The following is a 24,843-nucleotide window of genomic DNA, read 5'->3' as shown; positions in this document are numbered from 1 at the left end:
TTGAACTCACAGAGATCCTCCTGCGCCTGCCCCTACATGGAGTGCTGGAATGAATGGCGTGCACCACCATGCTCGGTTCTCCATCACTCGACAGCCAAGCTCTGGAGACCACTCAGGCCGGGGACTGAGGGTCACGACAGCCCAGCGCTGGGCAGTCTGGGGACTTCTGCGGGGTAGGCGTCCTTTCCTCAGGCGCCCCGCTCGCAGAATGACAGGCACACGCCAAGAGACCTGCGAGCTTAGGTGGCGCTGCAGAGCCAGTTCCACGGCTCGGATCTCGCTACCCCAACCTTCCTTCCCCTGGCACCTCTCGGGGCACTGGCGCCCACGCACGCGCACGCGCACCTCGCAGCCGCTTTCCCTTTAAGATGACTTTAGTCTCCTCCGACCCCTACGGCTTCCGCGCAGCGTTCCCACAATGCAGTGCGGCTGAGCGCCTCGGAGCCCGCGGGGGAGCTGCGGCGGGGATCCGGGCTGAGGCGGCGGCGGCGGCAGCGGGAAGTGGGCTGCGGCGGGCCCGCGGCGTCCGGCCGTGCGGATGTCGGGCTGGGCGGACGAGCGCGGCGGCGAGGGCGACGGGCGCATCTACGTGGGGAACCTTCCGACCGACGTGCGAGAGAAGGACCTGGAGGACTTGTTTTACAAGTACGGCCGCATCCGCGAGATCGAGCTCAAGAACCGGCACGGCCTCGTGCCCTTCGCCTTCGTCCGCTTCGAGGATCCGCGGTGAGGAGCCCGCGGCTCGCCCTCCTGCAGGCTGGCGCTCGGCCCGGCCCTCCCCTCTCCCCGCCCTCCCCTCCCCCTCCCCGCGGCGCCGACCCCTCGCGGCGCCCCCCGGAGGCGGCGGTCACTTCTCTCCTCCGCTTTCCCAGTGGTTTAGTGTTTCACGTCAAAACCCCAGATGGGCTCTGGAGGGCCCGGGCCCGCCTAGCTTGCCTCGAGGAGAGTAAAGTCTGCACTCTTTCCCAGGAGCTGGGAAGGCAGCCTAACGGGAAGCTCCCCTAAAGGGCAGCGGCCCAGGGCTTGGAAGCCTCGGGTCCCGGAACCGGCTCTGCAGAGGACTCGGCAAAGTAGGCAGTCGCCACCCCGCCCCCCGGGCCCGGGGCCCTCGCCGTTACGGGAACACACGGCGGGGACAGGTTGCCTTTGGTGGCCATAAAGGGGTGTCTGGAACCTATCCCCATTCGGGCTCCCCACCTCGCCCAGTTCTTGTAAAAAGAATGGGATTAAACCAGCGCGGGAAGGGGGCGGCGGCTATGATTTCATTCCCGTCTGCTGAGGGAGGCCCGCAGCCACAAGTTAATAGTACCAGGGTTGAGGAAAAGCTAGGACCTGTGGTTTTGCAAGTGTTAGCCCTCGGACCGGAAAAGGCCCAGAAACTTTTAAGTGCGCTTTAGAAGTCACAGCACTCCAGTGGTCACATCATTGGGAGGACCGATCGGTAAGGGCCTCTTCCTGTCTTGTCAGCATCGCTGGGAGGAAGGCTGCGTCTCTGCCTGCCTACCCGGTGTCCCGCCGGCCTGGGTTGGAGATATGGATTGCCAGTAGAAGTACCCTGGACTTCGGTGGTTGAAAACTAACGGCTTATTCCTAAGTGTCTTGCCATTTGCCTCAAAAGTAGACGGAAGCATTTTTACATAAGGACGCGAGACAGTCATGTTAATTAGTTAACAGTGCCTTTGTCTATTTTGAAGTCATTCCGTGTCAGGTGCCATGCTGTGTATGTAGTTAGCATTCCCAGCAACCCATGAGGGAGATACTGTTTACCGTATCTCACAGATGAGGAAATTTCGCATTGGTTAATGCAAGAGGTTAGTGAGGGGATAACACTTGGTGTTTCATAAGGGATCTAGGTAGGATCTAAACTTCCTCTTAGACTTAACAGTTACTGTGTTGTTATGTGGTCATGTTCTTCCTTTAGTCTTAGCAGAAGAAATTATATTCTGCTCTATTTGAGAAGTTTGAAACAAAGCACTTAAAATATTAGCATTTTAGTCTTTTTAATAACCCAGTGAGATGATAGGCCTATTTCTCAGGGAGTATAAAAAGTTTAAATAGGTAACTCAAGTCCTTTACATACAAATTCCGATTTTAATCCCTAATATGTCTGCCCCTTCCAGGCTGCCTTAGAGATACATTCTGGCAGTACGTTGTCCAGGATGTGCTTGTTCCTTGATGCCTTTTTTGTTAGTTTGCTTTAGAAAGGGTATTCTACTATAGCCCTGACTGGCCTGAAACTTTGATAGACCACGTTGGCCTCAAATGCAGGGATCAGCCTGCCTCTGGCTCGCATTACTGCTATTAAAGATGTGAGTTACCATATCCACCCCTCACTTATTTTTTGAAGAAGATTCATTTATGTGTGTGTGTGTGTGTGTGTGTCTTACCTGTATGTATCTGTCTGTTCCACATGCATGCCTCTTGTCCAAGGAAGTCAGAAGAGACTGTTGGATCCTTGGAACTGGAATTACTGATGGTTGTGAGCCACCATGTGGGTGCTTGAACCAGCATCCTCAGGCCCTCATCTGTCTTTAATCTTCTTTCAAGACAGGGTTTCTTTTCTTTTTTTAACTGATATTTATTGAGCTCTACATTTTTCTCTGCTCTCCTCCTTGCTCTCCCCTCCCCACTTCAACCCTTCCCCAAGGTCCCCATGCTCCCAATTTACTCAGGAGATCGTGTTTTTTATACTCTCTACTTCCCATGTAGATTAGATCTATATAAGTCTCTCTTAGTGTCTGTATTGTTGTCTAAATTCTCTGGGCTTGTGGATTGTAGTCTAGCTTTCTTTGCTTTATGTTTAAAAACCACCTGTGAGTGAGTACATGTGATAATTGTCTTTCCGTGTCTGGGTTACCTCACTCAAAATAATGTTTTCTAGCTCCATCCATTTTCCTGCAAAATTCAAGATGTTATTTTTTTTCTGCTGTACTCCATTGTGTAAATGTACCACATTTTTCTTATCCATTCTTTGATCGAGGGGAATTTAGGTTTTCCAGGTTCTGGCTATGACAAACAAAGCTGCTATGAACATAGTTGAGCACATGTCCTTGTGGCATGATTGAGCATCCTTTGGATATATACTCAAAAGTGATATTATTGGGTCTTGAGGAAGGTGGTTTCCTAATTTTCTGAGAAATCGCCATCCAAAGGGGTTGTACCAGCTTGCATTCCCACCAGCAAAATGCAGAGGTGTCCCCTTTCCCACTACCTCTCCAGCATAAGTTGTCATCAGTGTTTTTGATCTTGTTCATTCTTACAGGTGTAAGATGGAAGGAAGCTCAGAGTTGTTTTGATTTGCTTTTCTCTGATGACTAAGGATGTTGAGCATTTCCTTAAGTGTCTTTCAGCCATTTTAGATTCCTCTGTTGAGAGTTCTCTGTTCTCCTTTCAAGACAGGGTTTCTTGTGTAACAGCTCTGGCTGTCCTGGAACTCAATTTGTAGACCTGGCTGTCCTTGAGTTCACCTGCCTTTGCCTCCTGAGTGCTAGGATTAAAGGCATGTGCTGCCACCACCATCATTGGGCTCCTTTTTAAACTTTAATCTTTATGCCATTAGGCCTTCTAGAAGAATATTCAGGGGCCTAAAAAGGATAAGCCTTTAGAGTAGTGGTTCTCAACCTTCCTAACGCTGCAAACCTTAATACAGTTCCTCATGGTGTGGTGACCACAGCCATAAAATTATTTTTGTTGCTACTTTATAACTGATTTTGTTACTGTTAAGAATCATAATGTAAATCTTTTTGGAGATAGAAGTTTGTCAGAGGGGTCTGACCACAGGCTGAGCACTGCTGCTTTAGAGGAAAATGCTTGTCATGTTCTGATAAATTGGCTTTTTGGCAAAATCAGTTATCAACAATTTTTCTTTTGAGACAGGGTTTCCCTGGCTGTTCTGGAACTCATGTTGTAGACCAGGCTGGCCTTGAATTCACAGAGATCTGCCTGCTTCTGCCTCCTGAGTGCTGGGATTAAAGCCACCATGCCTGGTTATCCTTCCATGCCCTTGACAGCTGTAGTCCTGTTTAGTTTGTGCATCCAGAATCATGAATTTTGTTAAGATGCCTTCACAAAGATACGTAGCACATCTTTTGTTCATATTCAAGCCCCTTCATTATTATTATAAAGGTTTTTTTTTTCCAGTTTCTGAGTGTTTTGCACTTGAGAATGTGTGCATGCCATGGCAGAGCCATCTTGCTGGCCTAGTTGTAAAGTTTCTGAGTAATGTGAAAAGGTTCTCAACAAAGCACAAGTACATCAAGATTTTGTTTTGGGGTCTATCCTCCTATTCCCTCAGGCTGATTTCCCCTCTTAATTACTTGTGCCCTTCATTGGGAAGTCATTCAGCCTATTGGGCAGCACTAACTTAAAGCTTTCATTTGCAGGGATGCTGAAGATGCAATTTATGGAAGAAATGGTTATGATTATGGCCAGTGTCGACTTCGTGTGGAATTCCCCAGGACTTTCGGAGGTCGGGGTGGGTGGCCCCGTGGTGCAAGGAATGGGCCTCCTACAAGACGATCTGATTTCCGAGTTCTTGTTTCAGGTATGTTCTTACCACAATGAATGAAATGGTGCATGTATGCTACTTGTCAGAAAAATTAGCTATTATTCAGTACATGGTATATGTTGGCTTTTTAGTAATCAGTGCACATGGACAGTCTAAAGCTTTGTTCTATTTTTTTCAGGGAGGCAGGTACCATACAAATGAAATTGTATAAGTAATGCAGCCTTGTGGGACAGAAACTTGTTTCTTTTTTGTTTTCAGACAAGGTCCCTATGTAGTCTAGGCTGGCTTTGAATTGACAGAGATCTGCCTGCCTCTGCTTCCTGAGTGCACAGCATGATAAATGTTTCTTTTAAAGTAGTTTCTTACTGGTGAGGGGCAAAATGACGACAAAACCTTTGATCTATAATTCTAAAAATGTTTATCATTGGAAATGCTCCTTGGTATCTAGCTTTATAGACATCACAGGAACCAGATGCAAACAACTTAAAATCTTGGGGATAGTATTGGAAAACATAGAACATTTGTAATTGGTGTCAATGAATGATGGATGAAATGCTAAGCTCAGAAATTTACGTGTCTTTAAAATATCAACGCAGTGTTAAGGTCCCGGGCCCTCTGCACATTGCAGGGGAGTTTGGGGGCCCCAGTGGAGTGAAATGCATTGAGCCTGCTGCCTTTTAAAGTGTGAATGTCCCACAATCACGGTAGTGCATAGAGTGATGGTATCTGTCTATCTTGTGTCCCTTTGTAATTTTTTAACCCTAGGACTCTATTCCCTCCTTCAAGATGTCATACGTTATCTTTTTTTCTCTCCATGCTGCTCTGAAATCCTGCTTAGAAAACTATTAGGAAATGGCTGCAGTCCTGAGCTGTGAGCGGTAAACACAGCCTTTGAGAGCAGGAGCACATTTCCCTTTCATGACATCAGGTAGGGTTGTATGACTCCCAACTAGTTTTAGCGTCTGAGTGTTACCTTTCCCCAACTGTAGTGAGGAATGTTGGTGATCTCTTACGAGGTACTTTGTGGTCTGTCAACCATTCACGATAATAGAAAACAAACTTTGGTTTCTGTTGATGGCTGTTCCCTCAGCTGCAGTTCATTTGTTTCAAACATCCCATGTCCTGGGAAAATAAGTTCAGCAAGAAATACTTGGTACTAATAAATTTTATAAGAAAAAAAAAAAAAAAAAAACAATTCAGTTTTGGGAGTGTCACATTGATTGTGAAGGACAGAATGGTAAATTCTCAGAGGTTGTAAGCCTGTAATAGGATGCTTTTGTTGGGAAACTTTGGTCTCTGGACAGTTAACCTAGCTTTTCACAGTGGTTTACCATATATACTTCAAGTAATTTTTTCTGGTTTTGTGCCCCTTTAAAGGATTTGTGACTTGGGAACCCTTAAGAATAAAGTGATCCACAGAGTATAGATCATCATAGGTATTGATAGTGCCTAACAGAGCAATTAACGTGACTGAAGGGTGTGGCTCTTCTCTTACGTTGTCTGTACCTAGGACTTCCTCCATCAGGCAGCTGGCAGGACCTGAAAGATCACATGCGTGAAGCTGGGGATGTCTGTTATGCAGATGTACAAAAAGATGGAATGGGGATGGTTGAGTATCTGAGAAAAGAAGACATGGAATACGCTCTGCGTAAACTGGATGATACAAAATTCCGCTCTCACGAGGTGGGTTCTTACCTTCTATTAAGTCTAATTTAGCAATAGTAGCAACAGGTCATGGCCTTTGCCATTTGATGACTTCACAGTACCATAAAGATCTATTTACAGGGGCTGGAGAGATGGCTCCAGCACTTACAACTAACTCTAACGCCAGTTCCAGGGTACCTGTATGACACCCTCATATAGACACATGCAAGCAAAACACCAATACACATAAATTAAAAATTAAAGGGGGTGTTTGCTAATCCTAAGTCCTGCAAGGTCAGAGCACAGAGAAGTATGCATTTGTTTATCTTGATTTTCTTCCTTTTTTGAATGGAAGAATAAGGGTACTTACCTCCAAATAACATTGTGCAGATGTAGTAACATCACACAATCAGGCATACAGTATGTGGGGCTGAGCCAGGTTAGAGGTCATTAGCTTTGCTTACTATTCTTATACTTTACTCTTTCCTTTTCTTTTTGTTCCAATTTCAGGGTGAAACTTCATATATCCGAGTTTATCCTGAGAGGAGTACCAGCTATGGCTACTCACGGTCCCGGTCTGGGTCCAGGGGCCGGGATTCTCCGCACCAAAGCAGGGGCTCTCCATACTACTTCTCTCCTTTCAGGCCTTACTGAGGAGGGGGGGGAGTTTTCTACTTTTTAGATGCTCTGAGCTGCTTTGTGCTCAGAATCTACATTCCAGATTGATAATTTAGTGTCTTAGGAGATTTTTCTAATTTCTTTTTTCTTTTTCTTTTCTAAGGAACTACATAATTTCAACCAGGGCCACCATACTAGCAGTGAAATGTTTTAGACTGCAGAAATAGAAGTTGTGGCTTTGGTTCAGAACAAGTTGTATATTTTTCACCCCTGATTATGGGATAGAAATCAGTGCTGCATCTTTGTGGGCTGCTCTGCTCTGGAGATCAGCAATTACGACGACTGAGTCGCTCATTTTGTTGAGAAATATATTTTAAAATGTTTAGTAATTGGTGTGTGGTTGTCTCTGAGTAGGCACATAGGTTTCCCCTAACAGGTTCTGACCAAAAAGCAGCGTCCTCTGCGTTACCACAGCAGATTGTCAGGGGCAGAAATGTTACATTGCTGGGGTAATGGTGATGGTTTCAAAATTTCAACACCAAGGGCAGATTCTGTATTTTTTTTAAGATTGATATTTATGTGTATACTACATGTGTGTTCATGTTGGGTCACCCCGAGTTGACTCCAGTAAGACAGGAGACTGGGGAGGACTCCATTTTTTTTTTTTTTTTTTTTTTTTTTTTTTTTTTTTTTGTTTCAAGACAAGGTTTCTTTGTGTAACCCTGGCTGTTCTGGATCTCACTCTGTAGATCAGGCTGATCTCAAACTCAGAGAGATCCAGCTGCCTCTGCCTCAAGTGCTGGATTTGAAGACATGCGCCACAACACTGGTTTAGGAAGTTCTCAACCACTGAGCCATCTCTAACCCAGATTCAGATATTTGTAATTCACAGCTGACATTGTAAATGAAACTGCCTGTAAACGAGGTTCACTGAAGAGGCTCCCGCCTCTAATCCCTGGTACTTGAGAGGAAGGGAGACGGCTGTGTGTTCAAGGCCACCCTATCAGAACAACTACACAAAAGGTGTGTGTGTCTGTGTGTGAGAACTTCGCAGATAAAGGGAAGAGGAAGAATGAAAACAAGCCCAAGGCTATTTTTAACAAGGTCTTTTTTCAGAAAGGAACTGTTTGGCTGGTGTTCATAGGCACTGTGTGTGGGGAGGAGGTGGAGGTCAGGTGTTCATAGACAGTGTAGGGTGGGGGGTCAGGTGTTTATAGACACAGTGTGGGAAGGGGTATTGCCACTTTCTGAGAAAGGAAGATGGTTCTAAATTAGGAGTTCCCAGGCTGTAGTTTACTTTGACACTACTCAAACATTTCTATAAAACGAGTCTTCTGGTAGGAATAAAGTAGGTACGGAGGAACACATGAAGATGGTTGGCTGCTCAAGTCAGTGGGAAAGCAACTAAAAATAACTTTTGTCACCTGGTCACGGGTAATCTATCTCCTAAGTATAAACAGAAAAATTCACATACATAAATTTTGATAGTGTTTTTTAGGAGATGAAAGATGTTTTCCATATAGAACAGGCCTGTGAGGCCTTGATCCATTTCCTTGGAAGCAGGCTTGTGGTGCTTAATTAACTGGCTATTTTCCAGTTCTGTCATCAGAACAGTTACCAAGAAATCGTAAATGTCCGGTTTACACAAGTGTTCACAGTAGCAAATGACCACCCTGTGAGTCCACCATCTTGATAGGGTTCCCCTTCCCCAGAAGAGCTACTCTGCTGGAGGAGAAGGGATCCTGTTTACCATGTCTTGCAAAGAAATATTACCTGTTTGAAAACAAGAAAGAATATTATAGTTGAACCTGCTGTTTAGCTGGCCCTCCTAAACTAATGGTCACTTGGTTTTCATGAAAACAGTGGAAGTAGGTATTAATGTCATCCTTTTCCCCAGCTCTCAAGTATCAGTAAGATTTCAAAGTAAAGCCAAACCCACATCTTCCAGTGCATAGAGGCAAGCTGTATATAACCAGGCACATATGTGCAGGTAGAAATGGAAGACTAAGAATGAACCTTAGCCTAGAATCTAAGTCTGGAGCAAGGTTCTATCTGTGTGATATGATCATAGAGCTGTCTGATGAAGTAGTATATAAAAGTCTTTTCTCAGCTGGGCGGTGGTGGCACACGCCTTTAATCCCAGCACTCGGGAGGCAGAGGCAGGTGGATCTTTGAGTTCGAGGCCAGCCTGGTCTACAAGAGCTAGTTCCAGGACAGGCTCTAGAAACTACAGGGAAACCCTTTCTCGAAAAACCAAAAAAAAAAAAAAAAGTCTTTTCTCTTTAACTAGCTGAGGCAAATATGGCACAGTTAAGAGTTTAATCCACAAGCAGAGGTGCACACCTTTAATCCCAGCACTTAGGCAGAGGCAGGTGGATTTCTGTGAGTTCAAGACTAGCCTGGTCTACAAAGCGAGTTCTAGGACAGCCAGAGCTGTTATATAGAGAAACTCTGTCTCAAAAAAAAAAATTGAACTCATAAATATGTTAGCTTTGTTAACCAGAGCTTTACTTGTTAGCTGCCTGGTGTTGGTGTCTGCTGTGGAGGCTGAAAACTCAACATAGGAGACAAAAGGTCATGCTGCCCAAGCTTCCATTTTAAGTGTGTATAGTGAAGTTGGAAATGCAGTTGCTACATCAGGGATTACAAACCACGGCTGAGATACATATAGCTTATAGGTATGTTTCAGCTGGCCCGTGTGACATGATAATTTTTCTTATTTGAAATGGTTACCAATACAAGTTGACGAAATATCAGACAAAAAGTTTTCCAAGTAAATCAGCTCAGGTTCCTCTGGCACCAGAGTACCAGGGCATGCCAGCTGTTCCTGAAGACAGGGTCCAGGCCCAGGGAGATGTGTGGTCTGCTGCACACACACCCTTAGTCCTTCCTGTACTGTGCCTTCATTTTCACTGACTGCCCGAAGGTGAGTGTGACCCCTGGACTACTGTCACTACGGCAGCACTTGCGAGCAGTTGTCTTCAGTGAGCGTGTCTGAACCACTCTGTTGACTACCCTGGGTAACACATACCTGGGGGGGCCACAAAATACTCCTCCACCACGTGACTGGAGTTCTGGAGTAGTTCCTCAGCACAGTCACCTTCTGCTACATTGTCAGATCTCAGGTACAGACATCTGCAAACCCAAAGGTCGGAGTTACATTTCTAGGGAATTGAGGCTTCTAGAGCACAGAGAGATAGGATCAATAAGGAGGGTACAGGGGAGCAAAACAGCCTTTGCTGTAATTGCCATCCCCAGTAGGGGTGCTGCTTGCAGTTTGTAGGTCCTCCTGGTTACCGAGGACTGTAATTATTCCCTGGCTTGAGTAGCAAATCTTCTTGGATAATTAATATGAGTAGATTAATTTTGGTGAAGTAAATGAATGGACAATTATGATACAATTATATTAAATCTGGGCTGGAGATATGTCTCAGTGGTTAGATGCACTGGCTACTCTTCCAGAGGACTCATGTTTGGTTCCTAGCACCTACATGGTGACTCATAACCACTTATAACTCCAGTTCCAGGGGATCTGATGCACTGCACACATGTGGTGTGCATATTCAGGCACACACATACACAATATTTTAAAACAAGCAAAATATATCAAAGACTAAGAAATGTCCCAAACCCTGCTTCAGTGAGAAGCATGTACTCAAGAATCAATGATGTCACCACCAGAGACTCACCAGGTACAGCATGAATCCCATACAGGAGAACACAGCTAATTCAAGCAGTACCCTAAGGTGAATGCCTTTAAAAAAAAACAAAACAAAACAAAACAAAACAAAACAAAACTACAGCCACCTGGGGAGATGCCTGTCACTAAGCAAGATTCACTGAATAGTCAAATTAGGTGGTACATGCCAATAATCCTTGCACTTACATAGTTTAAGGCTAGTGCCTAAACAGGCTTTGTCTCTAAGATATATCACAGATTATGAATCTCTTGTTCTCTAGACATAGCAGCTTCTCTAAAATATGTATATATAGTGCCTCTAAAGTATGTAGACTGCTTAGTGGATCAAACCACTTGCCACCTAGCTGGAAAGAGAATGGACTCCTGGACTCCCATAGGTTGTCCTCTGTCCTCCACTTGTATTCTGGTCAGTACATCTATACACACACACATGGTGGTACACTGCTTTAATTACAGCATTCAGGGGGCAGACGCCCAAAGTATTATGTTAACTGTAGCCTTAAAATGGAATAATCTTCCAAGACCTTAGTTTCTTTTCAAAAAGTGAAGGTTGCGCTTCCATGGCCTTTGTCTTTGAGACAGGGCCTCACCATGCAGTCCTGGCTAGCGGGAACTGATTAAGTAGATTAGGCTGGCCTCAAATTCATAGAGATCTTCCTACACTAGCTAACAGCCCTGGTAGTCCTGGAACTTGCTTTGTAGACCAGGCTGGCCTTGAACTCATAGAGATCCACCTGCCCCTTCCTCCTGAGTGCTGGAATCACAGGTGTGTGTGACCACCACCTGGCTTGTGTGTTTTTTAGACAGTTTCTCTGTGTAGTCTCAGCTGTCCTGGAAATTGCTGTGTAGAGTAGCCTGGTCTACACAGTGAGTAAATCTACATAACTCAGAGATCTGCCTGCCTCTGCTTCTTGAGTGCTGGGATTTGTTTTTTAGGGAAAAAAATGGGTGCTGGGGCTGTATGTCAGTGGTATAATGATAGCTTTGTATGTGTGAGGCCCTAAATTTAATATCTAACACAGAAGGTAGAAAAAAAAAACCACATTGCAATTGTACCGTTGAAAGGCAGTCACTGGTCTTTCTGGACTAGGACTGTTGGGAGACTGGCTAAGAACACAGTAGATCCTAAGTCCCAATGCGATGAGGTACTTACCTCTGTTTTAGCTTCCTTCCTTTACAGAAGTAAAGAAGAAGGCTTTGTAAAATTGCTGGAAACAGCAAATGTAATGTAAAGGTTTATTTTATTATTTATGTATGTGTGTGTGGGTGTGTGCACATGAAAACCAGAAGCATCGATCCCCTGGAGTTAGATGCAGTTTTCAGTTGCCTGGTTTGAGTGCTGCAAACTGAACTCAGGTCCTCTGCATGAACAATTAACACTCTTAACTAAAGGACACCTGGTGGTGGCAGTGACGGCTCCAACACCTGGGAGATAGAGACAAGTGGATCTCAGAGTTTGAGGCCAGTCTGGTCTACAGAGCGAGTTCCAGGATGGCCAGGACTACACAGAGAAACCCTGTCTCAGAAAAACAAACAAACAAACACCCCCAAAAACAAACAAAAAGAAAAAGGTGGGGGGGGTAGTGAAAACGGCTCAGGTAAAAGTGCTCTTTGACCCCATGGACCCAAATGGAAGAAACCAACTCCCCTCCACACGTGTGCTACGACACGGACAGACATGACAGCAGTGGACCCACATTCCTAAGCAGCTCCAGAATTTGAAACACTAAACAGACCTGGATGACTTTGAGGAAAAGTTTTATTTTGTTTGATTTTGGTAGTGGTGAGGAATCAACCAAGGACTTCATTCTTATCGGCTCTGGGAGCATTATTTATTTGTTTAGAAGTTTTTTTTTTTTTTTTTTTGGTTTTTCGAGACAGGGTTTCTCTGCAGCTTTTTTAGAGCCTGTCCTGGAACTAGCTCTTGTAGACCAGGTTGGCCTCGAACTCACAGAGATCCGCCTGCCTCTGCCTCCCAAGTGCTGGGATTAAAGGCGTGCGCCACCACCGCCCGAATATGTTTAGAAGTTTTTAAAAAATATTTTTAATTATGCATATGTGAGGGGTCTGTGTATGAGTGCCAGTGCCTTCGGAGGCCTTGGAGCTGGATAGGCGTGGCTATAGGCCACCTGGCTTGGGTGATGAGACTCAGCTTGGGTCCTTTGCAGGAGCAGCAGCAGATATTCTTAACTGCTAAGCCAACTCTTGGCCCCTATTTGTTTTTTAGAAGCAGGGTCTCCTTCAATATCACAGGCTGAACTCAAACTTGTGTTAGTCCTGCCTGAGCATCCCAAGCCCTACGATTATGGTTGTTAGTCACCATGACCAGTTTTAGGCCAACTGTTTACTATGTATCTACCTCACCTGTCTTCCTGCACCAGGAGTCTCCAAGATGAACAAGTTCTATTACCAGTGTCTTTCTTCAGCAGCTAGGCCAGTGGTTCTCAACCTGTGGGCCACAGCCCCTACAGGTCACACACATATCAGATGTTTATGAAGCAAAATTACAATTACAAAATAGTAATGAAAATGTTATGGTTGAGGGGGTCACCACAACATGAGGAACTGTATTAAAGGGTCGCAGCATTAGTAAGGTTGAGAACCACCAGATCTAAGCAGAGAAATGAGATTCAAGTAGATATATTGTGATTAGTTACTCCTTTGAATACCACTAGAACCGTAAAGAATGTAAACTATAAAGGAATGGACATTTAATGGCAGTTGACAGCTTAAGAAGAAAGGAAAATAAGTAGAAGAAAAGCAGGTGAGATAAAGAGCCAGTTAAAGCAAGAGCTGAGAATTGTGGGGGGAAAAGTAACAGGAAGAGAGAACTCAAGAAGCTGAAAGAACATGACAGTGCTGGCTTGGAGAAATGGGCCATGAAGAATCTTTTGGCTTCATTAGAAGCAGTGGCACATCTGAAGGACTTGGTATGGAAAAAGACTTCTGTTGTGAAGTGCTGGGTAACACTAGGCAAATGGTGTAAACCTCTTTGGACCTGAGCTTCAGACCTGAAGGAACCAAAGACTGGAAGGTAAGAAGAACAGGAGACTAACAAGGTTCAAATTTTGCAGAAGCACTTCACATAATGGTCATGGTTCCAGATTTGGCTCTCTTTTGTCACTAAGGGGACTAGAAAAGTGGCCCCAGTGGTTAGCACTGGTCAGTCTTCCAGGTCAGCCAGATTTGATTCCCAGTACCCACATGGTGGCTTACAATCACCTGTAACTCTAGTTCCAGTGACTCCCACGCCCTGTTCTGCACCAGATATGTGGTGTACAGTGTACAAAAAGCCCACACATTCATACACACAGATTAGTAAAAAACAAAACAAAACACCACCACCAACAACAACAACAAAAAAACCCAAAACACTTTCAAGCCAAGAATGGTAAGTCACACCTATAAGCCCAGAATTTGAGAAACCGGGGCAAGGACTGCTGCAAGTTTAAGGCCAGCCTGGGATACGTAAGCATGATGGTTGCTCAAGAACCTATAATCCCAGCGCTTGGAGATGGACGTCTGACGAGGATCAGTAATTCAAGGTCATCCTTAGCTTGCCTGGTTTCTATGAAACCCTGTCTCAAAAGAAGTAAACAATGAAATGCTGGGTACGGTGATACAGACCTACAGGCAGTAGTGCCAAGGAGGCGGCCGACCTTGGGTTTAAAGCTAGCTCGTGCCTGTATAGCCAGACTCTCGTTTCAAATACAGATGACACAGCTTATATGTTATTTGGATATACCATATTAATATATAAACTGATTGGAGGTCTCCAAAATATATAATAGTATTTAATTCTTTCAGATATTTAATCTAATGCACAGGTCGACAAGTGCAAACACTTTAGCGGGAATGAGCTTAGCTTGCTGAGAAAAAGTTATGGAAGCCAATACAAGCTGGAGTGGACTGAGGAAACAGTACATCCGAGTGGATAAGCAGGGTCTAAAAGGAGCAGGGATTCGAAGACGACGACTAACAAGGAGCTCGAGACTAGGAAGGGTAGAGGATTCTAAACGGGAATAACATGATTCATAATGAGCTAGGGGAAGGGAGAAGACGTCCTTACGGTGACTGGGCACATTCCCAATCATGCAAAGGACACTGAAAGGACCCGAAACAGCCTCGAAGGTGCCCTGGGTTCCCTGGAAGACCTCTAGGCCGCAAACGGGAGTTTACCTGTTCTCCAGTACTGACTCCAGGGGCTCCACTCCGTCGGTGTCCACGGCGTGCAGCTGCTCAGCGAAGGCGATGGCTTTCTCCAACCGGGCCACCGCCTCGCGGCTGCCGAAGTTTACCAGCGCCAGACGCTCCAGATGCTCTATTTTCTCGGCGGGCACGCGGCCACTGCCCTGCGGGGCGAGGGATGGAGTGCCGGTCCCCTGCCCCGCCGCCTGGACCTTTCCCTGTGGGCCCGCTTTGGAAGCAAAGCCTCGGCCCCGATCCGGCGCAGCTCGAAAACGTACCCACACCGCCCGTGCCCACATTTCTTTGCTTCTCGACCGCCGTAGTGACGAAGGCGGAGCGACGCGCACTATTCTGACGACATTAGAGTGCGCCGCGGTCGCCGTCGCAGCCGCCGCCATCGCCATGAACAGCGTCGGAGAGGCTTGCACTGATATGAAGCGCGAGTACGACCAGTGCTTCAATCGCTGGTTTGCCGAGAAGTTCCTCAAAGGGGACGGCTCCGGGGACCCGTGCACCGACCTCTTCAAACGCTACCAACAGTGTGTCCAGGTGAGTCTCGCCGCAGACCCGCCGCAGACGCTGCTGCAGCCATCCCACCGACATTGCCTGGGTGTCTCTCCATTTGACACACAGGGATGTTTTTGCGGTGCTTTGCTTTCTACGGAGTACAGTAGCATCTTCAGGTTCATTTATTTGGTGCTCATTCTAAACTTGCAAAGTAGTTATCCGTATCTTAAAAATGTGTGTTGTGTGTCTGCGTGCGCGATCAGGGTAGGGACAACTGACCGGAGTCAGTTTTCTCCTTCCACATTTATATGGGCTCTAGGGATCGAGTTCGGGTTCCCAGGCTTGGCCACAAGACCTTCCATTATCTGTGTCTTACAGATGGAAAACTAGCACACAGAAGTCGTAACTGGTTCAAATGTACTAGCGTCTGGTGACCTTGATTATTTTGTTGGGGACGCAACATTTCATTGTTTTTATAAGTGGATGATGTTTACTGTTTTCTAGACGGTTGCATTGTTTTGTTATGATCTCTTTATTGCCCTATTTTTCTCTACCAGTTCCCAGTTGCAGCTAGTGAGGTTTGATTCCAGACGAGTAGGTGCACCTTCACTAACTTAACCTAAAACATCCTCCCAATTTCAGGAACGATTTTTAGCTGATTCTCAGTCAGTGAAGGTGACTCAGAGTCACATACCTGCTGGTACTGGAATAGATTTGAACACTGTCGCTAAGACAAAACAGTGGCACTTTCTGCCTCTGCCTCCCAAGAGCAGGTGTGCGGACCACACAGGCCCTACCCTCTTTAGGGTGGTACTTTGTTGAAACAGTACTGGGTGTGGTGGTCCACACCTTTACCTGGGAGTGTGAATCCTGGGCCACACACTGACACCATGTCTGAAAGAGAAGAGTGCCCCTTAAATTGTGGGTTTCGAGTCTTTTTTTTTTTTTAATTTATTTATTATGTATACAGTGTTCTGTCTGTCTGTATGCTTTCTGTATGTTTGCTGGCCAGAAGAGGTCATTACAGATGGCTGTGAGCCACCATGTGGTTGCTGGGAATTGAACTCAGGACCTGTGGAAGAGCAGTCAGTGCTCTTAAATCTCTGAGCCATTTCTCCAGCCCGTTTCAAGTCTTTCTAGTTCACTTTGGTGCCATTACACTGCAGCTACAAAACATTGACTTCCAGCTTTCATAGACTTCTCTAATTCATTTTTCTTCTCTCAGAAAGCAATAAAGGAGAAAGAGATTCCTATAGAAGGACTGGAGTTCATGGGCCATGGCAAAGAAAAGCCTGAAAACTCCTCTTGACCTGCCTGTCACTTGGAAGATGTCGGTAAATTGAGAGGCCTCTGGGTTCTGTCAGCTAAGGCAGTGAAGCCAGCCATGGGATTCGAGGAGTTTAAGAGGAAATTTTGTTTCTTCTTGGTCTTCTCTCACTTCTAAAAGAGCAGCTCCCACTTTTGCTTTGAGCCAGTCTCACTTTTGCTGGTATCTTGCAGGATCTCCGTGTGCTACAATGAAACAGCTTCTTGGGGTTTTGGTTACAATACATGGTCTGGAATCAGCTTTAACTAATCTTGAATGTAAATAATGATAAACTGGGCACGATCAAGGTTTGCCTGACAGAGTTGCTGCAGAAGGACTACCCGCAGAAGGACTACCCGGGAGTCACTGTTCGTGAACACAGTTGGTTGGACTGCCTTTCCCTCTCGGGAGCTACTGCTCTGAAAGGGATCCGGACACAACAGCTTCAGTCCCTGCTGCTGGCGGCCTGGGTTAGCGAAGTAGGAGACACCTTTACTCAGCTCCTGCCTTAACGAGGTGTCGGAACAAGTGAAAGCTTCAGAAATGACATAAACATCGCTTTGGAGCTCACAGCGCCGCTCATAGCTCCGGCACCTGGAGTGGCTGTCGAAGAATCCCCTACATTGCAGCTCTGCTGTGGCCAACTTTCAGCTCCATGAATTAGTGCCAGTCTGCACAGCATATAAAAGGCATCTGGCTAAGTGGGGGACAGGTGCTTACTTGTTTGCCTACCGTGCCCTAAGTCTGTAATCATGAAAATGGAATAAATTCTAAAATTCAGATTTAACTCGTTGCCCCTGAAACTGTACTTTTTAAAAACACTACCCCTTTGCCCCATGTATCTCATTATGTTGCAGAGAGCAAGCTCTGCTTCATAACTTGATGATTTGTTTAAGCCTAGGTGGCTGATGCAGCTCGTGGGTCAGGAATCTGACATTCAGCCCGGCCTCTTGCCTGTCTTCAACTTGCTGAGATTACACATATGCACTGTAATACCCACCTTATATAAATAACTTCTTTAAATTAGTATGTATTGTGGTTCCAAAACAATGTCAGGTAGTCCTCTCACCTCCCTGAATTTAGAGTTTAGTATATCCCTAAAGATGAAAACTGATTTAGAGGGCTGACATCTGTTTTCTGTGTTACTAATTCTTCTCTTTAATTTGACCAACCCTAATGCCATTTCAGGCATTTTACATTTACATTTTTAGAAAGATATGGATGTAAAAGATCACAGATTTTTGAGGCCTGTGTGAGGGAAACAGGAGGCTGAAGATTAGCACACGCAGTCTAAACTCAAACTGCACAACAGTGCTGTAGGGACTCAGTGCAGCCAGTAGATGGCAAAGAGAACAGATTTTTTGGGGGGGTGGGGTGGGGGACAGTCTCATGTATTCCAGGCTGGCCTCAAACTTGATGATCCGTAAGGGTGTCAGATCCCCCGGAACTGGAGTTACAGTTGTGAACTGGTGTGTGGGTGCTGGGAACTGAACCTGGGTCCTCTGGAAGAGTAGCCAGTGCTCTTAACCTGAGCCATCTTTCCAGCTCTGATTTACAACCTTTTTTTTTTTTTTTTTTTGGTTTTTCGAGACAGGGTTTCTCTGTAGCTTTGGAGCCTGTCCTGGAACTAGCTCTATAGACCAGGCTGGCCTCGAACTCACAGAGATCTGCCTGCCTCTACCTCCCAAGTGCTGGGATTAAGGGTGTGCGCCACCAACGCTTGGCTCTGATTTACAAATCTTTTTTTTTTTTTTTTTTTTGGTTTTTCGAGACAGGGTTTCTCTGCAGCTTTTTTAGAGCCTGTCCTGGAACTAGCTCTTGTAGACCAGGCTGGCCTCGAACTCACAGAGATCCGCCTGCCTCTGCCTCCCGAGTGCTGGGATTAAAGGCGTGCGCCACCACCGCCCGGCACCAAACCTTTTAAAAGAATTTTCTTTCTGTACTTTTATTGCATTTTGTGTGTGCAAGTGTGCATGGATAGTCAGTTCTCTCTGCCATGTGGGTCGTGGGAATCCAGCTCAGGCCGTGTCTTGGTAAGTCCCTTTACCAGCTGAGCCTTTTTGTTTCTTCCTTGACATGGTTTCAGTAGTCCAGGCTGGCCTTGAATTCAGTGGATAATTGGGTATAACCTTGAACCCCTGAGCCTCCTGCCTCTATCTCCCACATACTGGGATTTAGTTAAGATTACATTTGATTTTAGTGTGGGAGTCAAACCCAAGACTTCGTGCATGCAAGTATTTATCAACTGAGCTACATCCCCAGACCATTTTTTGTTTTGTCCCATTTTTTATTTTGTATGTATGAGTATGAGTATACTTTGTTTCACATGCATGTATGTGCTTGTTGGTTGTGAATCATTATGTGTGCTGAGAATTGAACCCAGGTCCTTTGCACGAACAAACACTCTTAACCACTCTCCAGCACACACACACACACACACACACCCTTTGTTTCTTTAAGGCAAGGTTTCCTGTAGCCCAGGCTGGTTTCAAACTTGCCAAGAAGATGAACTCATAATCCTCCTGCCTCCACCTCCCAAGCATAGGGATTACAGGTGTGTACCACCACACTGGTGCCTGGCTACGTTTCTACTGCTGTGAAGATATGCCATGTTTTTATGGGACTCAGTTCCAGAGGGTTTTTTGACTTATAAGATTTATTTATTATGTATATAGTGATCTGCCTGCAAGCCAGAAGAGGGCACCAGAGCTCATTACAGATGGTTGTATGTAAGCCACCATGTGTCCTGGGAATTGAACTCAGGGCCGCTGGAAGAGCAGTCAGTGCTCTTAACCTCTGAGCTGTCTCTCCAGCCCTAGTTCCAGACAATTTAAGTCTACGATCGTCATGTCAGGAAACACAGCAGCAGACAGGCAGGCATGAAGCTGGAGTAGAAGCTGAGAACTTAGATCCTGATCCACAGGCAGAAGGTAGAAGCTAACTGGGAATGGAGTAGGTTTTTGAAACCTCAGAACCTGCCTGACCCCAGTGATACACCTCCCCAAGACCATGCCTCCTGTTCCTTTCCAAACAGTTTCAACCAACTGGGGACCAAGGATTTAAGCATATGAGTCCATGGGGCCATGGGGCAGCACTGTTTTATAGGTGACTCATGCATGCATGCGGATACAGGCCAATATAGGAGTCAGTTCCCTCCTCCCAGTGCGTGGGTCCTGGGATGGAACTCAGTCGTCAGACTTGGCAACACCTCTACTGCTGAACCGTCTCACTGGTTTTTGTTTTGTTTTTCCTCTTAAGATGAGTCTTGGACTGCAGCTTAGGCTAGCTTTGAGCTATGGCAGTCCTTTGGCATCAAACTCCTCTTCCCGAAGTCCTTATAGTTATAAGCATGCACCACCATGGCCTTTTAGAGTCTTTCTTGTTATTTCTTTGGAGGGGTGTGATGATGATCATTTTCATCTTAGGTGAGAAAGACATTCAAATTCCTTAACTTTTACAATAGACTTAAGAATCTTTGAGATAGCCAGGTGGTGGTGACACACTTTTAATCCTAGCACTCAAGAGGCAGAGGCAGAGGCAGGTGGATGTCGGTAAGTGTGAGGCCAGCTTGGTCTGCAGAGTGAGTTCCAGGAGAGACAAGGGCCAGGGCTATACAGAGAAACCCTGTTTCTAAATATAAACAAAACAGAATCCTTGAATAACAGCATGGTGGTGCACACCTTAATCTAGCTACTCATGATGAAAAGGCTAGAAAGCCTAGGAGTTCAAGCTACTAAGAGCTTCCTTGATTTATACCACAATCTAACAGGGGCACATTAAACTAAGAAAATAATAGATTATCCACCCTACTTGACTTCATCCCCAGAAAATGATTCCAGCTGTTTAAAAGGTCTTCACTTTTGACAAGCAATTAATGGCTATGTCAGAGTCATTTTGTAACTACTGCTACTGCTGTTTTTGTCTTTCTTTTTTCTCCCCCCCCCCCCGCCCCCAAGACAGGGTTCTTTGTGTAGAACCCTGGAACTCACTCTGTAGATCAGGCTGTCTTGGAACTCAAAGAGATCCACCTGCCTCTGTCTCCTGAATGCTGGGATTAAAGGGGTGTGTGCCACCATGCCTGACTGAGAGAAGAATCTTTACATGAAGGTAGGAACTTGACTCCTTTGGTAGACTCGAACAGGAGGACACTAAGACCCAGGAGAGCTTGCAGGAGCACAAACGCTTTATTGGGCGGTGCGGCCTGAGCCGACTGTGCAGCCTGAGCCGACTGCTCACACAGTCTTAAGTTGTCACCGGCACCTGTTACAGGTGGTAGGCAGCAGCCTTTCTATTGATGGTCGGTGTCTGTCGCAGAGCCCATCCCAATAGGTAGCTGCTCTGTGCCCTTGGCTTTACCCACCCTAAGCACAAGAAGCCAACACAGAACCAATTTTAAACAGTATTGGGTAGGCTAAACCAGATCGGAAGCACTGTAAAATAGCAAAGTAGTGTCGACTTCTGGGAATAAACAGAGACTGCAACATCCAGCTCGTGAACAAGGTAACTTTCAGTTATTTATTTAGGCCATCCCCTCTCATAGCAAAGGGATGGAAGATCAGTGTAATGGTCACTGCTGGATACAAGGAAAGATGAGCTTAGCGCCCCATGCGCTTTCATGGTCCACAAAGAGTAACGGTCCAAACCAGTGCTGTGGTCCCTTGCTGCCTGGGGGAGGTCCAGGTCCTCTTTACTCATCCTCATAGCCAGTCGGAAGCGGGTTCACATGAGGGTTGTGGAAGAGGGTATGGTTACCATCTCCCCAGGGGAAGGGCTGTGGAGTGAAGACTTCAATTAGAAAATTCCAGAAAATGCTTATAAATAACTCGGCCATGAAACAGATGATACATAAAATCAAAATGAAAATCTGCCCTTCACTGGCATAGTTTCAATTTCCCATAGCTTTTCCCCCTTAAAATTTATTTATTTATGTATGAATGCTCTGTCTTCATGCACACCGAAGAGAGAATCAGAATACAGATGGTTGTGAGCTGCCATGTGATCACTGGGAACTGAGCTCAGGACCTCTGGAGGAGCAAGCTCAAGACAGCTACTTGGTGAGGGAGAGACGGCTCAGCAGCGTGTACTGTGCTACGCTTTTACAGCGCCCAAGCTTGGTTCCTAGCACCCATGTGCTTTAGCCCCAGGGGATCTGAAGCACTCTCTGGCTTCCCTGGGCCTCCACGTGCACTCACACATACACACATATTTTAAAATAAAATAAATCTTTTTTTTTCTTTTTTGAGATAGTTTCTCTATTTAACAGCCCTAGCTGTTCTGGAACTCTCTTTTGTAGACCAGGTTGGCCTCGACCTCACAGAGCTCTGCCTGCCTCTGCCTTCTGAGTGCTGGGATTAAAGGTGCGCACCACCACATCCAGCTAACCTACTACTTTCTTTTAAAAAAACAATTTATTTGCTTTGTGCATGTAAGGCCATTGTCAGAAGGCAACTTGCAGGCATAGATCTCGCCTTCTACAGAGTGGGTCCCAGGACTTAACTTGGGTCCTCAAGCTTGGTAGCCTTTACCTGCTGAGCCATCCTTTGAGCACCAACTTAAACAAACAAGCAAACAAAAACCCAGGTTTCCTTATGTACCTAACCTGGAACTCTATATAGAACAGGTTGGCCAAAAAACTACCATGATCCTCCTGCCTCTGCCTACTGAGTGCTGTGATTATCAGCATGTATGATTCTACCTATCATATATATTTTTTGAGACAAGGTCTCTCATGTGGCCCTGGCTGTCCTGGAAGAAGCTTGTAGACCAGAGATCTACCTACTTCTGCCTCCCACGTGCTGGGAATAAAGTCATCTCTCCAGCCCCTTCCCACTGTGTCTGAAAATCACTGCTCTAGGTCAGTGGCTCACAATTTCTTGGCTTTTTTGAAACAGTCCTACTTACCCCAAACTAATCTCATTTTACAGTGTCGCAGAGAATGACCATGAGCTACTGATACCTCCCACGGACGCGGATTACAGACCTGAGCTAGCACCCAGCTCAAGGGGACAGGATATGGCGAGGGGGTACTACTGCCATCTTGTGGCAAAGGCCAAGGCAGGCTGCTGTCAGATCTCCCGCCCCCCACCAAGGTCTCAATAAATAGCTCTGGCTGTCCTGGAGCTCACTAGGTAGATCAGACTGGCCTCGAACTCAAGAGATCCACCTGCTCTGCCTCCCAATGCTGAGGCTGTGCGAGAGTGGGATCGAGGCTCAGGTTTTAAAACCCAACTCTAGAATCAGTTTCTGCGAGGCTAGTCCCACGTGAATAAGGTGACACGGTTCTTAGAGACCAAGACGACACCCTTGTTACATCAAGTGACGGAGGGCAGATTACTGAACTGTCTATACGAACAGCCAAGATAATGATAGGCACCGTGAGAGACAAACAGGCAGTCGGGTCGCGAAGCACCTAGCATCACCCGGCATGCCAAACGCCGAATCTCCAATCCCCTTCAGCGCTTGCCACTATAAACGGACACCCCAAACCTCCACGCTTTCATGCAAGAAACAGCTGCTTCTGAACTGCACCAGAAGATGAGAGGTGCCATAAACTGGGGGAAATGAAAACCTAGAGGCATTTACTGTGTGACCTTTAAGACAATTGAGACGTGACCCACAAGCTGGCTTCCCTTAAGTAAAACAAGAACGAATAAAATGTTCTGTTTGCGCTGACAGACTGGTAGCCAAGATCCAGAACCCCAAGAGCTTGGGCTGGGGAGTAGGCAATGAGATAACGGCCACTTGAAGGGCGGCAAAGGCGCAGGGCGTGCGTACCTTGGTCCTGATGCGGAGATGGGGGTAGGCGACGAACTCGGGTCTCTCGTGCTCTCCCTGCCGCGACTTCAGGAAGACGTTGAGCATGCTCACTCCCACCCCGGGCAGCGCCACGAAGTAGGTGAGGGCCTTCCACATGCGAGCTGCGGCGGGGCCACAACGTCAGCCTCGGCCTCTCCCTCCCGCAAGGCCTCCCGCCAAGGTCACGGCCCCGCCACGTCGCCCGACAGCCGCGGAGGCCCCACTCCCACCCGAGCCCCTGTACCTGAACCCTCCTCGCCGTGGGCGCCACTCGACATGGGCCGCCCCACCCGTGGGAGGGCCCGGCCCAGCAGCCCCGACACCCGTGACCCGCACACCGACGACACCATCTTGGAACTACACCGGCGCGCCGGAAGCGGAAGTAGGGAAAGGGCGAAGAGGGTGGGACAGAGTCGGCAAACGAAGTCTCCATTGGGCAACGCCTTCCCGACGCCGGCCGGGAACTGCGGTACCTGCGCACTTCTGCCGTCCTGCGCACTCCGGCTTCCGAGCCAGATCCTCCCGGCGGTCGGAGTGGGAGAGCGCATGCGCGCCGCACCTGCGCCCCGCCTCCCTCCCTCCCTCCCTCCCTCCCTCCCTCCTGTCTGCTTCTGGGTGGACGTGTTCGCTGAACTGAGCTCCTGCGGAACTCGTGCGGCTTTATATATATAATATTAATTGCTACCTTCTTTGGAGTCTCTGGACAGGATCTGAAGTGCCGAAAACAAATCACGTTGTCGGAAACACCATTTTCGTTCCTCGCTGCCTTCTAATCCTTTCCCAAGGCACCGACACCGTCGTCATTGTCTCTCTCACTCCTAAAGACAGTTATCACCGTCTTCCGTGACGCCCTGTGCAGACTGTAAAGTCCGTGATGCTTAGGTTTTGCCAGCGTTGCATTCTCAGAGAGTTACTTTCCTGGAATCGTGCCTAGCAGGTGCTTAATACAATTTAATGAATGAATCTATGGACCCATGTTTTCGTAAGTCAGTGGATAGCTCCTGGAACCAGGAATCCCGAACCCTGGAATTGGTGCCCGGAAATCTGGATTCTAATATCAACTCCATATCCTCAACGTTAGGCCTCTGGTCGTTGCTGTCATTCTCGTTCTCAAATTCCACCGACATCTGTTAGATTTTGTCTATATAATCTTTTTTTTTTTTTGGACAACTTTGGTAGGGTAACTTTGATAACTTTGGCTATCCTGGAACTTGCGCTCTAGACCAGGCAGGCTGGCCTTGAGCTCACAGAGATCGGCCTACCTCTGCCTCCGACTGCTGGGATTAATGGTGTGCACTATCAACGCCCAGTGGTCTATACACCTTTTTAAATCCCTCCTTTCTTCTTTCTTATATTTGTCTAAAAGCCTTCTTAAAGATAAAAGTTAAAGAAGAAAAACCGTTGCCAGGTGTGGTGGTACACACCTTTAATACCAGCAGCTGTGTGGAAGATGCAGATGGAATCAAATACCCTCTTCTGGCCTCTGTACACAACTCAGGAAACACATAAATAAAATAAAATATTCGCAAAGTATAGTGTCATGTTTTTTAAACCCCAATTGCTCAATAGGCAGAGGCA

The 24,843-nt window shown here is 46.5% G+C and overlaps 4 protein-coding genes across 6 annotated transcripts; 2 read left to right on the top strand and 2 right to left on the bottom strand.

The window, feature by feature from the left end:
• Positions 1-434: 434 nt before the first annotated feature.
• On the top strand, positions 435-7,158 carry Srsf9 (serine and arginine rich splicing factor 9). The gene is made up of 4 exons (XM_038344719.1): positions 435-726; positions 4,383-4,543; positions 6,018-6,190; positions 6,662-7,158. The coding sequence occupies exons 1-4, from the start codon at positions 539-541 to the stop codon at positions 6,803-6,805; spliced, it is 666 nt and encodes a 221-aa protein (XP_038200647.1). The 5' UTR covers positions 435-538; the 3' UTR covers positions 6,806-7,158.
• A 702-nt stretch (positions 7,159-7,860) lies between these two features.
• Gatc (glutamyl-tRNA amidotransferase subunit C) lies at positions 7,861-14,978 on the bottom strand. 2 transcript variants are annotated; one of them, XM_038344721.1, is made up of 3 exons: positions 14,649-14,978; positions 9,801-9,904; positions 7,861-8,542 (listed from the first exon to the last, which is right to left on the bottom strand). In XM_038344721.1, exons 1-3 carry the CDS (start codon positions 14,954-14,956, stop codon positions 8,487-8,489), a joined length of 468 nt encoding a protein of 155 aa, XP_038200649.1. In that variant the 5' UTR covers positions 14,957-14,978; the 3' UTR covers positions 7,861-8,486. The 2 variants fall into 2 exon arrangements, with proteins under 2 accessions (XP_038200649.1, XP_038200650.1); XM_038344722.1 differs by having other exon boundaries at positions 7,861-8,545; positions 9,803-9,904.
• Positions 14,979-15,012: 34 nt separating this feature from the next.
• Triap1 (TP53 regulated inhibitor of apoptosis 1) lies at positions 15,013-17,257 on the top strand. 2 transcript variants are annotated; one of them, XM_038344726.1, is made up of 3 exons: positions 15,013-15,206; positions 16,390-16,498; positions 16,665-17,257. In XM_038344726.1, exons 1-2 carry the CDS (start codon positions 15,060-15,062, stop codon positions 16,471-16,473), a joined length of 231 nt encoding a protein of 76 aa, XP_038200654.1. In that variant the 5' UTR covers positions 15,013-15,059; the 3' UTR covers positions 16,474-16,498; positions 16,665-17,257. The 2 variants fall into 2 exon arrangements, with proteins under 2 accessions (XP_038200654.1, XP_038200653.1); XM_038344725.1 differs by having other exon boundaries at positions 16,390-17,257.
• A 3,702-nt stretch (positions 17,258-20,959) lies between these two features.
• LOC119824540 (cytochrome c oxidase subunit 6A1, mitochondrial) lies at positions 20,960-23,670 on the bottom strand. Its single transcript, XM_038344723.1, has 3 exons — positions 23,510-23,670; positions 23,245-23,387; positions 20,960-21,241 (listed from the first exon to the last, which is right to left on the bottom strand). Exons 1-3 carry the CDS (start codon positions 23,613-23,615, stop codon positions 21,158-21,160), a joined length of 333 nt encoding a protein of 110 aa, XP_038200651.1. The 5' UTR covers positions 23,616-23,670; the 3' UTR covers positions 20,960-21,157.
• Between the last annotated feature and the right edge of the window lie 1,173 nt (positions 23,671-24,843).

The sequence above is a fragment of the Arvicola amphibius genome, chromosome 10 (assembly GCF_903992535.2).
Source record: "Arvicola amphibius chromosome 10, mArvAmp1.2, whole genome shotgun sequence".
Lineage (NCBI taxonomy): Eukaryota > Metazoa > Chordata > Mammalia > Rodentia > Cricetidae > Arvicola > Arvicola amphibius.
The sequence above is the reverse complement of the archived record's forward strand: the minus strand, read 5'-3'. Positions and strand labels throughout refer to the sequence as shown.